This window comes from Hemitrygon akajei, chromosome 17, assembly GCF_048418815.1.
Source record: "Hemitrygon akajei chromosome 17, sHemAka1.3, whole genome shotgun sequence".
NCBI lineage: Eukaryota > Metazoa > Chordata > Chondrichthyes > Myliobatiformes > Dasyatidae > Hemitrygon > Hemitrygon akajei.
The window spans coordinates 77067463-77084544 of record NC_133140.1 but is presented as its reverse complement, the minus strand read 5'-3'; the positions used below and the strand labels follow the sequence as shown (position 1 = coordinate 77084544).

The window sequence follows — 17082 nt, the reverse complement described above, 5'->3', positions numbered from 1 at the left end:
AGTAACAAGGGTCATAAACTCGAGAGATGCCATTAGTAGGTTGAAGGCAGAAGCTGGAGGAGATGTTTTTCACATGGAGGTTTATGGAAGCAAAGAAAAACACCTTTGTTTGTTGTGAAAGGCAGTTAAAGCAATGTTATACTGAGAATTGTGCAGGCAGTAGCTGAACAAGCATATACAGTCGGAACTGAAGGAGATGGCTGTATCACAGCTTGAATTGTCAACTCCACTGCTCGAAGCTGCAGGAAATTACAGAACGCTGTGAACACAGACATCATAGTCTATCACACTCACCAGCTGCTCTGCCATTGACTCCGTATACATATCCCACTAACTTGGGAAACCAGCCAGCATAATCAAGGATCCCCTTCCACCCCACCCATGCTCTCTCCTCCCTGCGTCCATTAGGCAGAGGAGTGACAACATGCACCGCCAGGATCCAGGATGGCTTTATCCCACTGCTATTAGGAATTCTTGAATGATTGCTCTGTGCTGCTCTCCAGTGTTCGCTTGTGCTCGGTAGAAGACAAGCTGGACTAAGACAACATCCCATGCACCATCAATGTACAGGCCGTGCCACTCAGGGACTTAGACTATTTAATTTTTTTTGGTGACTCTGCCTTTCTGCCATCATAACTATATGTGCTACATGCTGCTGGTACTGTGTTTTGCAGCTTGGCCCTGGAGGAGCACTGTTTCATCTGGCTATATGGTTGAACGACAATTGAACTTGAACCTAAATACTTGATCTCTCAATCTATCTCGTATCATTTGCATTTTATTTGTCTATCAGAGCTGCACTTTCTACGTTCCGCTATATTTTTTCCCTCTGCACTACTTTGATGTACTTGAATATGGAATCAATCTGGATAGCGTGTGGATATTTCAGTGCACGTTATTTCATTTTTATTTAGAGGTACAGCCCAGAACAAGTTCTTCCGGACCAACGAGCCACATTGCCCAGCAACTCAGTGATTTAACCCTAGCCTAATTTACAATGACTAATTAACCTGCTAACTGGTATTCCTTGTAATGTGGAAGGAAACCAGAGCACCCAGAGGAAACCCATGCAGTAATGGGGAGAATGTATGAACTTCTTGCAGACGACGTCAGCATTGAATTCCGAGCTTCACCCTGAACTCTAATAGCATTGCTACGCTGCACTACAGTGGTAGATGACAGTAATTAACCAGTTACTAGTTGTTCTAGTGGTGGTGTAATGGGGTGAGTGTTATAAAAACCATCGCAAGGACATTAAAGGTTATGAGGAGAAGCTAGGGAAAATAAGTGAGTCATGATCAGATGGTAGACTGGGCTCAGTAGGATAGATGGCCTAATTCTGCTCCTTTGTCTTATAATGTATGACAAACCAGAAGCAGGAAAAGTACCTTTCAAGATCTTGCATGAATAAGTACATTGCCTGATATGTCAAAAATGATATAAATATTCTTGGGCTTAATGACTTATCTGTATCCTTGGGGGGGAATAGAATTAGTTTTTGTTGCATGCTGGATATTATTTCTTAAGAAAATTTGTCTTTTTATTCCAGACTCAATTAATTAACTTCACCCAGCTACTGTTTTAATAGGAATTGTCTCTGTGTCTTAAGACATAAAAACAAGGAGAATGAGTCATGCACCCAAACCTTTGAGTCTGATCACAATTCATCAACATCATGGTCGACCTTGTAGCTTGGCTCCATTATCCTGCACTATCCCCACTTTCCCTGGTTCCATTAAAATCAGGAAGTCTTAGTAGTCTCTGTTCAAAGTTCAAAGTAAAAATATATGTCACCATATACAACCTTGAGATTCATTTATAGACAGTAGGTGCAGAAGTAGACCATTTGGCCATTCGAGCCTGCACCACCATTTTGAGATCATGGCTGATCATCTACTATCAATACCCTGTTCCTGCCTTGTCCCCATATCCCTTGATTCCCCTATCCATAAGATACCTATCTAGCTCCTTCTTGAAAGCATCCAGAGAATTGGCTTCCACTGCCTTCCGAGGCAATGCATTCCAGACCCCCACAACTCTCTGGGAGAAGAAGTTTTTCCTTAACTCTGTCCTAAATGACCTACCCCTTATTCTCAAACCATGCCCTCTGGTACTGGACTCTCTCAGCATCTGGAACATATTTCCTGCCTCTATCTTGTCCAATCCCTTAATAATCTTATATGTTGCAATCAGATCCCCTCTCAATTTCCTTAATTCCAGCGTGTACAAGCTCAGTCTCTCTAACCTCTCTGCGTAAGACAGTCCTGACATCCCAGGAATTAACCTTGTGAATCTACGCTGCACTTCCTCTACAGCCAGAATGTCCTTCCTTAACCCTGGAGACCAAAACTGTACACAATACTCCAGGTGTGGTCTCACCAGGGCCCTGTAGAAATGCAAGAGGATTTCCTTGCTCTTGTACTCAATTCCCTGTGTAATAAAGGCCAACATTCCATTAGCCTTCTTCACTGCCTGCTGCACTTGCTCATTCACCTTCAGTGACTGATGAACAAGGCCTCCTAGATCTCTTTGTAAAAGAGATTACTTGTGGCTATTCACAGGAAATACAAAGAAACAAAAAATAATAAACAATAAATATCCAAACAAGAGATGAAAAGGCCTTGAAAGTGATTCCATAGGTGGTGGGAACAATTCAGTTTTGGGTTGAATGAAGTTGCATGCAGTTATCCCCTCTGGTTCAAGAGCCTTATAGTTGGAGGGTAATAACTGTCCTTGAACCTGGTGGTGTGTGTCCAGAGGCTGCTGTACCTTATCTCCAATGGCAGAAGGGAGAAGAGAACATGGCCTGGATGGTGGGGGTCCTTGATGGATGCTGCTTTCCTGCGACAGCGCTCCATATAAATCTGAGGGCTTTATCTGTGATGGACTGAACTGAAACTCCAGGGTAGAGATTCTAAGGTTCCATCACCCTGTGGGTGAGGAATCTTCTCCTCAGCTCAGTCAAAATGACAAACTCCGTATCCTGAAAATGTGATCCTAATTTCTAGACTCCTCATTCTGGGGAAGTGTCTCACTCTGACAGCTCAGTAGGAATTATAGATTTATAGCTTAGCTTTATTTGTCACATATAAAAACAATGCCTACAGTGCAATGTATAATTTAAGTCAATGACTATCACAGTCCAAATGTGTGCTGGGGGGAGCCCGCAAGTGTCACCGTGCTTTTGGCACTAAGGTAGCATGCACACAACTTATAACCTTAACCAGTATGTGTTTGGAAAGTGGGAGGAAACTGAGGCACCCATAAGGTCATGGGAAGAACATACTAGCTCCCTACAGTGGTGGGAATTGAACCCTGATTGCTGGCACTTGCATTGCATTGTGCTAACATGTTGCTCAATTTGCAGATTTCTATGAGATCACCTCTCAAACAGTGGGCTTGTCTTATGCTTTTTTATCACCAATTTTTATTGCAACACCAACAAATTACATTCAATACAACCAGTTGCTGATTACATTTTGACTGTTTAACCCAGCCACCCCTCAACCCTTATCACCATTTCCCCCCTCCACCCCTCATCCTCTTCATCATCCCCACCCCCTCTCCACCCACACCCCCTCTCTACCCCCCTATCCCTCTCCCCTCCACCATCCAACTGAATAGTAGTGCATACACAGACAGTGCATTCCTATTTTAACAGAAGATCATTTAAGTTAGATAACAAATTTATCCACATTAAGATTGTGTTTGGTCATGCATCATTTACTCTTGCTGATGATAATTCCAGGTAAGCAATGTCCAGAAAGCTCCGAAGCCAGTGAGTACTTGAAATATCATGGGGAGGTTTCCAACGCTGGACTACAATCTTCTTAGCTGCAGTCAGGCCTGCCAGCCAGATTTTGCATGCTTTTTCTGTAAGGGAAAGGTGGGAGTTGTCATTTAGAAGATGTACAGAGGGGTCCATTGGTAATTGTACCCTCATTAGTTCTGCTTCTGACCTATAGATCTCTGGTCTACTAATCCAGTAATTTAATCGTCATGTCACCATATCATCTGAAGCTAGGTTTGGTACATGAGCTGGTGTTGTAGCGGGTCCAGTGCCATTTGACAATAATAACCCATTTGTTCTTTCTCTTCGCAAAAGGACCGAGAGGCTAGCCAGAGATATAATGAAGGATATGGGCGGCGATCACATCGTTGTGCTTTGTGTACTGAAGGGGGGTTACAAGTTCTTTGCTGATCTGTTGGACTACATCAAGGCTCTGAACAGGAACCAGGAAGAGTCACTCCCAATGACCATCGATTTCATCAGGTTGAAGAGTTACTGCGTAAGTACAGCGGCTTCCTGGATTGGGAATAACTTGGCGTGCTGACATCTGATCTTACACAGATTCTCTCACAGTTCAAAAGTAGTTTTCAATATGGTAATCAAAAATATGTCATGGTATTCATTTAATAACTGAATTATTGGTAGAGTATGGGTCAATAATACAATGAAATCAATTATAGCAGTGTATGTAGAGAGGTTATTATAGAAAATAGTTGTATAATGTTGGGCACCCTGTTATCGGAAAGATATTGTAAAACTGGAGAGGATGCAGAAGAGATTTTCAAGGATGCTACCTAGAAAGACTAAAGATTAGAAACGAGAGAAAGTCTGCAGATGCTGGAAATCCGAGCAACACACCCAAAATGCTGGAGGAACTCAGCAGGCCAAGCAGTATCTATGGGGGGATAAAAAAAGTACAGTCAACATTTTGGGCCGAAACTCTTTGGCAAGGTTGGAGAGAAAAGCTGAGGAGTAGATTTGAAAGGTAGGGGAGAGAGAACTGCCAGGCGATAGTTGAAACTTGGAAGGGAGCGAAATGTGGCAAAGAGCTAGGAAGTTGATTGAGGAAAGAGACAGAAGACCATGGAAAAAATGAGAGAGGGGGGAAGGAAGAGCACCAGAAGGAGGTGATGGGCGGGCAAGGAGAAGGACAAGAGGGTGGAAAGATTAGCTTTATTTATATGTCATGTGTACATTAAAACATACAGTAAAATGTGCCTTTTGTGTCAATGACCAACACAATCTGTGGATGTGCTGGAGTAAGCCCGCAAGTGTAACCATACTTGCTCCGCTGATATAGAAGACCCACAGCACTAACCTGTACGTCTTTGGAATGTGGGAGCAAACCAGTGCACTAGGAAGAAACACACACAGTTACAGGGAGAACGTACAAATTCCTTACCGACAGCGTCGGGAATTGAACCCCGATCTTCTAATTGCTGGCATTGTAAAGCATTACATTAAACCCTTATGCTACTGTGCTAGAGGGCCTGAGTTACAGGGAGAGGCTGACTATGCTGGCTCTTTATTCCCTGGAGTGCAGAGGAATGAGGGGTGATCTTGTAGAAGTTTATAATATTGTGTGGTTTATGGATAAGGTGGACAGTCTTCTCCCCAGAGTTGCAGAGTCCGAAACTAGAGGGCGCAGGGATGAGATAAGAGGGGAGAGATTTAAGAGACCCAAGAGGTAACTTCCTTACCCGGAGGCTAGTGAGTGCCTGGAATGAGCTGTCAAGGAAAGTTGTTAAGGCAGTTGTTAAAAAGCATTTCAGTTGGTACTTAAATGGCAGGGGTTTTGGTGGGCTTATGAGCTGAATGCAGGCAACGCGGGCTAGCAGGGAGAATGCTGTGATCAGCATGGGCCAGTTGGGCTGACAGGCCTGTCTTCCTGCTGTATTGCTTTATAACTCTGTGCTCTAACACGCATGTTTCTGACTTGAAGAGAAATTAGATTACTGACAGTCCTCAGGAGTAGAACCCTTACATAACCCAGGGACTGCCTGTAATTTGCTTCTGACTATTTTTGTATTGGTGCAGGTGATGTGTTCAAAGTTGCACTGTACAATGGAATAGCAAATGTTGGCAATGGATCTCATAAGGCACCAGGATCTGCACTGTAGTCACTGTGGTCCCTGATATTTATGGAGCAGAATGTCCAGGCATTGCGGCACCAGGGATAATGGCTCTGAGTGTGTCCCGATTTTCCCCAGTGGCACGTCGTTTTGTTCCTCAATGGTTCTCCACCCAGAATCAGTCAGATGGTTAGTCATTGCTTCCTCTACCCTAGGAGAAGGCTGCAGCAAAGGATGCAGTGCTGGAATGGGGTTAAGTGTGTTGCCTGAGTGGTGTCGGTAGCATCTGGGCCATCAGTCAAAGACAGATGTTAGGGTTTTGGGGACTGGTAAATGAGCAGAGGTTAATGAACTTTGGCTGGGAGAGAAAGATAATAGTTGTAGAGCACTACAGCACAAAATCAGCCCTTTAGCCCATCTAGTTCATGCCAACCTGATCTTCTACCTAATCCAATCTATATCCACCTGGATCATATCTCTCCATACCCCTCCAATCCATGTATTTGTCCAAACTTCTCTTAAATCAAGTCAAGTCAAGTCACTTTTATTGTCATTTCAACCATAACTGCTGGTACAGTACATAGTAAAAATGAGACAATGTTTTTCAGGACCATGGTGTTACATGACACAGTACAAAAACTAGACTGAACTACGTAAAAAAAAACACAGAGAAAGCTACACTAGACTACAGACCTACACAGGACTGCATAAAGTGCACAAAAACAGTGCAGGCATTACAATAAATAATAAACAGGACAATAGGGCAAGGTGGCAGTCCAGGCTTCGGGTATTAAGGAGTCTGATAGCTTAGGAGAAGAAACTGTTAGATAGTCTGGACGTGAGAGCCTGAATGCTTCGGAGCCTTTTCCCAGACGGCAGGAGGGAGAAGAGATTGTATGAGGGGTGCATGGGGTCCTTCATAATACTGTTTCCTTTGCAGATGCAGCGTGTATTGTAAATGTCCGTGATAGCAGGAAGAGAGACCCTGATAATCTTCTCAGCTGACCTCACTATATTACAATTAACCCCATATCCACCTCTTTCACTGACAGCTCCTCCACCATCTGAGTGAAGAAAAACCCTCATAATTTTGTCATTTTGTCACAGCAGCTCTAGGGATCCAGGTTCAATCCTGACCTCTGGACCTTGTGAAGTTTACACCGTGATCTTGTGGGTATTCTGGTTTTCGCCTGCATCCTGAGGATCTGCTGCTGGGTTCCTCAGCCGCTGTTGACTGTAGGTTTGTGACACAAAGAGTCAAAAGGAGAGATGGGTGTGTATCGGGGGAATAAATCACAGGGGCACAGGGAAATGCAGAGCGGTTTTTGGAACTCTCATGGCATGGATCTGCTGGGCTGAATGGCCACCGGTTGTGTTGTTTTACTGGAAGCATACTTTGGTCAGCTGTCTATTCTTTACCCGTGCACGAGAAATGTAAGCTGCTGCACTGCAAGGAGCAGTTACATCAAACATCTAGACGTACACTCAGTTGCCACTCTATTAGGTACAGGAATGGGACCTGGTTGGTGTGGTCTTCTGCTGCTGTAGCCCGTCCATTTCAAGCTTCGATGTGTTGTGTGTTCAGAGATGTTCTTCTGCTCCCCACTGTTGTAATGCGTAGTTAATTGAGTTACTCTTGCCCTCCTGTCAGCTTGAACCAGTCTGGCCATTTTCCTCTGACCTCTCTCATTAACAAGATGTTTTCACCCACAGACCTGCTGCTCGCTGGATTATATTTTTGCAGCATTCTCTGTCAATTCTAGAGATGATTGTGCATGAAAATCCCAGGAGATCAGTTTCTGAGATGATCAAACCATCCCATCTAGCACTTACGGTCAAAGTCACTTAGATCACATTTCTTCCCTATTCTGATGTTTGGTCTGAACAGCAACTGAACCTCTTAACCATGTCTGCATGTTTTTTAAAAAAAATTTGAGTTGCTGCCACTTGATTGGCTGATTAGATATTAATATTAACAAGCAGGTTTGCCTAAGGAAGTGGCTATTGAGTGTAACAATGATAATATCATGCGTCTGTTTCTCAGGAGATATGACTGAATAATGTTCATTGTAAGATTTTTTTTATCTCCCTTTCCTGGAGTACTGTATGCAGTTCTGGTCTTCTTATTGAGGAATGATATATTGGCTTTGGGGGCAGTGCAGAGGAGTTAATTCTGGAGATAGGGGGTTAGAGTTTGAGTCATCTATGACCATACTTGTGTTGTCAGAAAAATGAGAGGGAATTTTGCAAAAACATATGAGCTTATATAAGATAAGAAACATATAAAATCAGGGAAGTTTGATAGAGGTTTACAAAATTGTGAGGGTATAAATAGGGTAAATACAAGTAGGCTTTTTTTTCCCTGCCATTGAGGTTATGTGAGACTAGAACTAGGGGTGATGGGTTTAGGGTGAAAGGTGAAATATTTAAGGGACCATGAGGGGAACCTCTTCACTCAGAGTGCTGTGAGAGTGTGGAATGAGCTGCCAGTGGAAGTGGCAGATTCGATTTCAGCGTTTAAGAGAAATTTGAATAGGTACATGGTTGAGAGGGATATGGAGGGCTATAGTCTAGAAACGGATCAATGGTACTAAGCAGATTAATAGTTTGACGTGGTCTAGAAGGGCCAAAGGCCCTGTGTCTGTGCTGTACTGTTCTATGACTCTATGAAAAGGATAGATAAAGATGGAGGAAGAGAAGCTGATTCCACTGGTAAGTGGGTGGTACAGTAACAGAGTGGTTAGCATGATTCCTTGAAGTCTTTGCACCAGCACCAGCTCTAAGATCAGGGTTCAATTCCTCCTGCCTGTAAGGGGTTTGTACAACCACCTCATGATTGCTTGTGGTTCCTCTGGCTGCTCCAGTTTCCTCTCATCTTTAAAAGACATACAGTTTTGGGTAAGTGTGTTGTGGGCATACTATGCTGGTGCCAGAAGCACAGTGACACTTGCAAGCCAGCCTCCCAGCACGTCCTCGGACTGCGTTGATCGGTGACGCAAACAACTCATTTCGATGTGTATTTGAATAGACGTGTGGCAAATAAAGCTAATCTTTAAAAGTGTGACCAGAACTAGAGGCAGAACCTCAACACTCAGAAGAGTAGATTTAGTACTGAAATGAGGAGAAATTGCTTTTCCCCAGAGAGTAGTGAATCTGTAAAATTCTCTGCACGCAGAAGCAGTGAGAGGCTGCCTCTTTAAATATACTTAAAGCACAGTTAGATAAATTTCTGCATAGCAAGGGAGTTTAGAGTTGTGGGGAAAAAGCAGGTAGGTTGGGTTTACATAACAGCCAGGTCAGCCATGTCTAAATTGAATAGCAGATTAGGCTCAATGGGCCAGATGGCCAACTCCTGCTCCGGTTTCATCTGTTCTTGCGTCCCCTGGCCCAGAATGACTTGAGGCCAATTGTACCATTTCTGCAGTTGCTTAGCCCTGTTGTTTGATGATGTTCGGACTGGGGAATGAAACCAGTGCCTTGCATTTCTGTACAACACATTTACACACGGATCCCATCAAAAGAGCCATCTGGCTGATGCATACCCTTGAGATATCATTACTGCCCAGCTTTGAATTCATCAGCTTAAATATTGCATTTGTTTTGAGGTAATAATTTGTTAAGTATAGTTGAGGGAACACATGGACTATTGCCAAATGTATCTTTAGGAACTATAGAAATGTGAACAGCAATCTGCTGATAACTTGCCTCCTGATTTCCTGAAATCTTTATACCAGCTATGAGGGACATCAGTAACGTGATGAAATGTTTCCCACTTACCTGAATGAGTATGTTCTCAGATAAAGAATCTTGGCCTGAAATATCGACTGTTTATTCCTCTCCATAGAGGTTGCCTGACTTGCTAGGTTCCTCAAGCACTTTGTATATGGATTTCCAGCATCTGCAGAACCTCTTGTTTTTACGAGTATAGTTCCAGTAGAACTCAGCATTATGCTGGGTAAATGTGGACCCTGTCAACCCCCTTAAACACTTGTTTGCTCCACCACTGGTTGTAATTTGTGTCTTCTTCAGAATGCACTACGGGAGTTTGTCAAAAACCCTTCACAAACCCGGCATCTCTGACACCAAGAAAGACGGCGGGGACACCTGAAGGTTCTTTAACACCATTCCTTCATCATTGCTGGACCTAATCAGATTCTGATTCAAATTCATTTATTGCATCTATATTGAAACATGGAGTGAAATGTGTGGATTTGTGTTAGCAGCCATCACACTTAAGGATGTGCTGGAGGCAGACAGCAAGTGTTGCCCCACATTCCAGCACCAAGGAGCATGCCCACAGTGTTCAGCAGAACATCACAAGCAGCAGCAACAGCAAAACAATAGCCAAACAAGACCCCTTCCCACCACACGCGTGCACACACACACCCTTCCAACCCAAACAACTTTCCAACACCTCCAGCAAACTTTCCATCTGATCCACATCCTGCTGTGGTTTTGGATAACATTCTTCCCTATCCACAACATGAAAGCTGGATTTTCCTGATGGCCACCAATTTTTATTTAACCTCCCATTCCCATATTCCTCCTCCACTACCATGATGAGGCTGCTCTCAGGTTTGAGGAGCAGCGTCTCGTATTCCATCTGGATAGCCTCTGATCTGATGGCATGAGCATTGATTTCTCTTTCTGGTAATTTCTTCCCCCTTTGTTCTTTCTTTTTCTATTTCCCTATTCTAGCTCCCTGCTTACCCCTTCTCTTCTCCCCACTTGCCTATCACCTCCCTCTGATGCCCCTCCTCTTTCCCTGTCTCATTGTCCCCAGTCCCTTCCTGTCAGACCCCTTCATCAGCCTTTTACCTCTTCCACTTAACCCTCCCCTCCCCCCCCCCCCCCCCCCCCCCCCGCTTCTCACTTCCTCCCCCTTCACCAACCTAAGCTGGTCACACCAATCACCTGCCAGTTTGTACGCCTTCCCCTCCTCCCACCTTTTTGTGGCTTTTGCCCTCTTCCTTTCAATTCCTGATGAAGGGTCTTGACCTGAAACAAAGACACTTTATTCCCCTTCGTAGATACTGCCTGACCTATGGTTCCTCCAGCAATTTATGAGTTTTGAGGTATCTGCAGACTTACTAATCGCTCATGCTACACTCAAAAGTTCAAAGTATGTTTATTATCAAAGTGTGTATACTATATATGTACCACCTCAAGTCATTAACCTACATCACAAACAAAAGGCGGCAGGCAGCCCATATCCTGGCAGTACACCACTGGTCTCCGACTTTGCCAGAGAACCATCCAGCACCCTCCATCCCTGCTGGACCCATCCAGCCCACACACACTGAGGGCTCTCTCCGCCACTGAATAAACAGGCTCCTACTCCAGCGACTGCCAGCTCCTCCTCCTCACTTGGCTCAGTGCAAATAACGAGTCCCTGGAATTCTTCACTCAACAGCACAATGGCAGCATCTTTCAACAGAAGGACGGCACAGTGCAAGTGCGGGGCTCACTTTAACCCTGAGAGTGATTGAGGACGGGTGATAAACGTTGGCCGTTATCAGGAGCAACACATCCAGTAAACAGAATAAAGCAAAATAGAAACAGCTCATTGTAAAACTGCATCGCCACCCACAGTAGATTAGAACCAGAGACATTATAATGCAATGAGATTTGTTTTTCGGCAGCAATAGAGAAGTATATGTAGTATAATATATAGGAGGCCTTTATGGATCACAGTCGAATATAGATATTACGTGGTAGCTGTCTGTGTTTGACATGTAAACCAGAGCAGTACAATATGGAAAGCAAACTGTTGTCCATGTAGCAGGCTCTCCATCTCTATGCAGCTGATAAATCCGAGAGAACGGCAGAGACTGATATAGTTTGGCGGCAGTGACAGGAGTTGCCAGTCAGTGTTGAACCCAATGTAGGTCTGTATTAGGGATTCCAGCTCCAAATTTTTCCTCTGGGGTTACCCCATGAGTGGATACAGCTGCAAGGCAGTATCGGTTTGAGATTAGAGTTTTCCTTATCCTAGATGAGTGGCCAACCATGGCTAATGAGCCCCATCTGCCCAAAGTGACTGGTTCTAAGACACCAGTAACCCACTTTTGCCCCTTCTGTTGGTAGAAATGGTTCCACCAGGCTAGTAGCTGAACCACACATGAGGGCCAGGATCTGGACTTGGTTGTGGGAGCTTTTCATATATGTATGGTATGTGTATGTAGTGCAAAAAAAAAAGGTGGTGTTCATGGGTTCATTGTCCATTCAGAAACTTGAGTTTACCTTGATTTGGAATGATGTCGAGTGAGACCAGAATTAAATGCTGATGAAGCTCTTCTGATAGTTGTTGACACAATAAAACTTAATTGCTTCTCACTGTTTTATTGTGCATTATATAGAACGATCAAACTGCAGAGGAAGTGAAAGTTATTGGAGGAGATGACCTGTCTTCACTGGCTGGGAAGGTAGGTATAGTTCTCTCATTGATGTTGGAATGGTTTACCCAAAGCATTGATGTTGGGTACCACTTCAGACTAGGAGAAATTTGGTACTTCTAATACAACAATGATGGTTTTGTTAACAACTTTCTCCAACAAGATAGCCGTCAGCTTAATAATTCCATAATGGCTTTTTTAATGCATCCTTGAACTATCCTCTACCAACTCAAGTCTCGTTCTCACAAAGTAACAAGATGGATGGAGTGACCACTTCCAGTGCAGGAAATTTCTGTAGATTTCACTTGTTACACTCACCATTTGATGACCTCCTGTACCCACCCCCACACATTGTTAGAACCCTTGTCCTAGTTGGCAGACCCCCACCATGTTGCCCTGTTTTTTTGAAGTTCTTCAGACTGCTCTACTCGACTCTTTGCTCCATTCTCCTAACTCTGCTCTCCTGTACATTGTCCCCCAAAGTCTCTGCACCCCGGAGCCTCCTGCCTGGATGGATAGAGCCTGCATATGATTGTAAACTCAGCCAGCTCCATCACGGGTACGTCCCTTCCCACCATTGAGAACCTCTTCAAAACGCATCATCAAACAGGCGCTGTCCTTCATTAAGGGTCCTCACTGTCCGGGACGTAGCCTCTTCTCATTAGTACTATCAGGAGGGGTTACAGGAGCCTGAAGACACACACTTCAATGTTTTAGGAACAGCTTCTTCATCTCTGGCATCAGATTTCTGAATTGCCCATCAACCTGTGAACACTGCCTCACTATGCCTGTATTTTTTTTAATTTCAAATTTGGTAATTATTTTATGTCTTATTTTATGTGTACTGCCACCACAAAGCAAGCAATTTCATGATCTTTGTCAGTGATAATAAGCCTGATTCTGATTCTGAACTCCTTCCTCTCTCCACCTTCCCCTTCCACCACTGGCCTTCCCATTAACTTCGTTTCTCTAACTTCATTGATGTGCCTCCTTTTATAATGGAGGTGCACTCTGTTCAGAAGAAATAAAAGCAGGAGTGGGCCAAGCAGGCCAGGAAAACCAGCTCCACCATCCGGTTACTTCAAGGAATGATCACCATTCCCACTGAAATTCTGGCACTGAAATTCTCAACGCCAGAGCAACCACAGCTCACGGGAGCAGAGAAGACAAAGGTTCACCATGAAATGCCCCTTCATCTCTATCCCGGGAGGCTGACCCTCCATCGATGGTCTTGACTCCCCACGGGGAGAAACACGGGGAGAAACATTGCCACTGTCACTGTCCTCTCAATCCCATCATGCCTTGAAGCACACACACACACAGAGCAAGGACTTGACATATTCCTGACTCCGTTCAGATTCAGATTTATTTATCACGTGGACATCAAAACATACGTTAAAATGGATCATTTGCGTTAACAATCAAAACACCTGAGGATGCATTGTGGGCAGACACAAGCGTCGGCGTACATTCCAGCAACAACATAGCACACCCACAATGCTCAGTAGAGCAAAATAGAACATAAAAACAACAGGTCAAAACAACAGCCAAACAATCCTCTTTTCTTCCTCCCTCTCTCCCTCCCTCCCGTCCACATGCGTGGACACTCCAAATCTAGGGCAGCCCTGCAGGCTTCGGCAATCAGGCTTCAATTTTCTCTCAAATTATGACTCCTGGACTAGTCGATGATAGGACCCTGAACTCCAGGCTCAGTCTCTAGCTTATTCGGCTCACCAGTGGCCAACTGATCTGGGATAGCCTGATGTCCATGGATGTCCTTGTCAGCCATCCACGTTGCTGGCCTTTGAACGCAGAGCGAAGACTTGGGCTTGACCTATAACTCTTCTACATCCCTGACCCTAATCTCGAATTGGACCACTATCTCCCCAAGTCATTGTCCCCAGACCCTAACCTGATCTCTTAACTCTCCACGTCACTGTCCCCAAACCCTAACCTGATCTCTAACTCCCCTCTCTGCCCCCAAAACAATCCCTATGAACTTAAAATAAAACAACTCATTTTAAGCAATGATCTCAATGGAGAAAGCAGCTTGGAGCCGTCTTGCCCAGACTGCCTTTCATCAAATATCTGACCAGAATATGATGACTTTCTCAATTTCAGGGGTAATTATTCTAGATGGCAGCCTCTGGGTATGGTACCTAAATCCAAATGTATTTTTTCTCCCCTGGTAAAATCCAATTCTTTCATTTAGTTGTGTAAATTATTAACTAAATGTCATTCCTGCAATTGGATGACCTCTGTAGAACACATGAATCTGTTCTCAATACTGTCTCTACAGCAGTCGAAGGTTGTGCTTGCTTTTTCCCTGCAACTGGTCAAGCTATTACTCAGATTTAATCCTGTCCTTGGATGCTGTCCACGTGGAGTTTGCATGTTCTTCCTGTGTGTGCCTGTGTTTCCTCTGTGAGCTCCAATTTCAGAATCAAAACTGGGTTTATTATCACTGACGTGCCTGTCACCTTTTCATTTTGGCTTCTTTCCCCTTTCTTCTCAGTCCTGAAAAAGGACATCGGACCGAAAAGTTGACTGTTTATTCATTCCCATAGATGCTGCCTGCCCTGCCAAGTTCTTCCAGTATTTTGTGTGTGCATGTGTGTTGCTTTGGATTTCCAGCATCTGCAGACTTTCTCCTGTTTTTTCCACTGAGTTTGGGTGAGATGAGAGCTAGAGGTCATGATTCAAGGGTGAAAGGTAAAATATTTCAGGGGAACATGAGGGTGGTGAGAGTGTGAAATGAGCTGCCAGTGGAAGTGATGGATCCCGGTTTGATTTCAAGATTTAAGAAATATTTGATAGGTACATGGATGGGGCAGGGTAGTAATGGAGGGCTCTGGTTCAGGTGCAGAAAGATGGGGCTGGGCAGAATTATTATTAATGATGTGTATGTCTGAAATTTGTTTTTTTTTTGCAAGATTAGTTTAGTGCAAAGACATGAAAAAATTACTATAAATAATAATACATTATATTTATTTTACATTATTTCCACTATAAATAGTGTAAAGGAGAAAAGGAATAATGAGATAATTCTTCCCACATCCCAAAGACGTGTGGGTTGGTAGGTTAGTTGACCACAGCCTCAGCTAAGACTGCACAAATTTTATTTTTACTGCCACTTTTGAATGAACTCCAAACACTACTGTTTATTCCAAATCTGCAACTCTCCCTGAACCATCTGGTTTTCAAACCAAAGTCTTTTAGACAAGGCTGCTTGATTGGTTTCACTAAATCCCTTTTGAAGAACAGTTTTCACGAACCATTATCTTTCCATTCTGTAGTTAACTGGTCTCTCTACCTTCAATCATTACAGAAACCACCGGATGTAACCACTGTATGGCTGCTGTTAATTTTTTTTTCACAGAAACCTATCTTGCCTTAAAACACCGGGCAATTCCAGACATTTCAGAACCACCTTGTTTAAGTTGGAAAACTTGAAAGATACAACGAAGTCCAATCATTCATTCTTAACTCCCCAAAGTCTCCATAATAAAACTGCCAGGTTAAACCAACACCCACATAGTCTCCTTCATTTTCAGAGTGTTATACTCCTCTTTGTAAACTAAAATGTACACAGGATATTTTCTGAAAAATTTAAATCTGTTTTTTAACTTTTAACAGTTCAGTTGTTGGAAATTGTCTTTTTCTGGTTAATCTATAACATCTCTCATTGTTTAACAGCTCCCATCAAATGTCTCTTGTTCTAATGAAACTAGAATCTTATGGTAGTTCAACTTCATACCAGGTGTTATTCTGGTAGCTTCTACTTCTATTGGTTCAACATTGTGTTTTGGAACCCAAAATTGCTCATAGTATTCCAAAAGTGGTTTATTTAATGTTTTATATAGAATAGTCATTAACAGTGCCTTAAATAGAACCAAAAATAGTAGAGCAGAGTACAGGCCTGAGAGCCATGATGTTCTGCCAACCTTTATAAATCTACACCACCATCAATCTAACCTAACATCTTACACAGCCCATAACCCTCCATTTTTCTTACAGCCATATGCCTATCCAAGAGTCATTTAAATGTCTCTTCCTGGGCTGAAGGGCCTGTAATCTGCTGTTAATGTACTATGTTCTGTGTTCTATTTGCCATCCTCCAATCCTCCAGTACTACCCCTTGTAGCCAGGGTGAACACAGGGATCATCGTCAATGCCCCAGCAATGTCTTCACTTCCTGGAGTAACCTGAGGTATATCCAGTCCGGCCCCAGGGACGTGTTTCTAGATGTTTTTTTCAGTAGCCTCCAGCATCCCCTCTTAACCTCAGCATGATCCAGTACATTAGTTAATTCTGTACTGGTCTCAGATTCATCATTCTGTGGTGAACACTTAGGCAAAGTATTCATTAAGGATCTTCCCAACCTCCTCCATCTCCAGGCATATGACATCATCCCTCATCAACTTCTTCCCTGATTGTTCCAACCTTCACTTTAGCCCTCCTCCTGTTTTTCATGTACGCTATTCTTAATCCTACTCTCCTATTCACCAAGGCCTTCTCATGTGCCCTTCTAACTCTCCCCAGTCACTTCTTTAACTCCTTCCTGGCCACTTTATAACTCTTGCAGACCCTGTCTGGTCTTTCCTTCCTAAATCTTAAGTATGCTTCTTTCTTCTTCGTGATTAGAAATTCCTTTACTCTACCCTCCTTTCTCTGTTTATCCAGAACACCATGCAAGTGGTCCCTAAATAATCCCCCCATTTCGGCTGTGCATTTTCCTAATAACATCTGTACCCAGTTTATGCTGCTGCCAATTGCCATCACGAGCCTTCCCTCAATTAAATCCTTCGCCATATCATTCATTCCT

General features: G+C 43.5%; 1 protein-coding gene across 1 annotated transcript in view; it reads left to right on the top strand.

The window, feature by feature from the left end:
• Positions 1-17082, top strand: part of hprt1l (hypoxanthine phosphoribosyltransferase 1, like) — a 72489-nt gene that overhangs the window by 39568 nt on the left and 15839 nt on the right. The window contains exons 3-4 of the mRNA XM_073070407.1: positions 4106-4289; positions 12222-12287. Of these exons, the coding sequence (XP_072926508.1) occupies positions 4106-4289; positions 12222-12287 (250 nt within the window). The remainder of the gene's footprint in view (positions 1-4105; positions 4290-12221; positions 12288-17082) is intronic.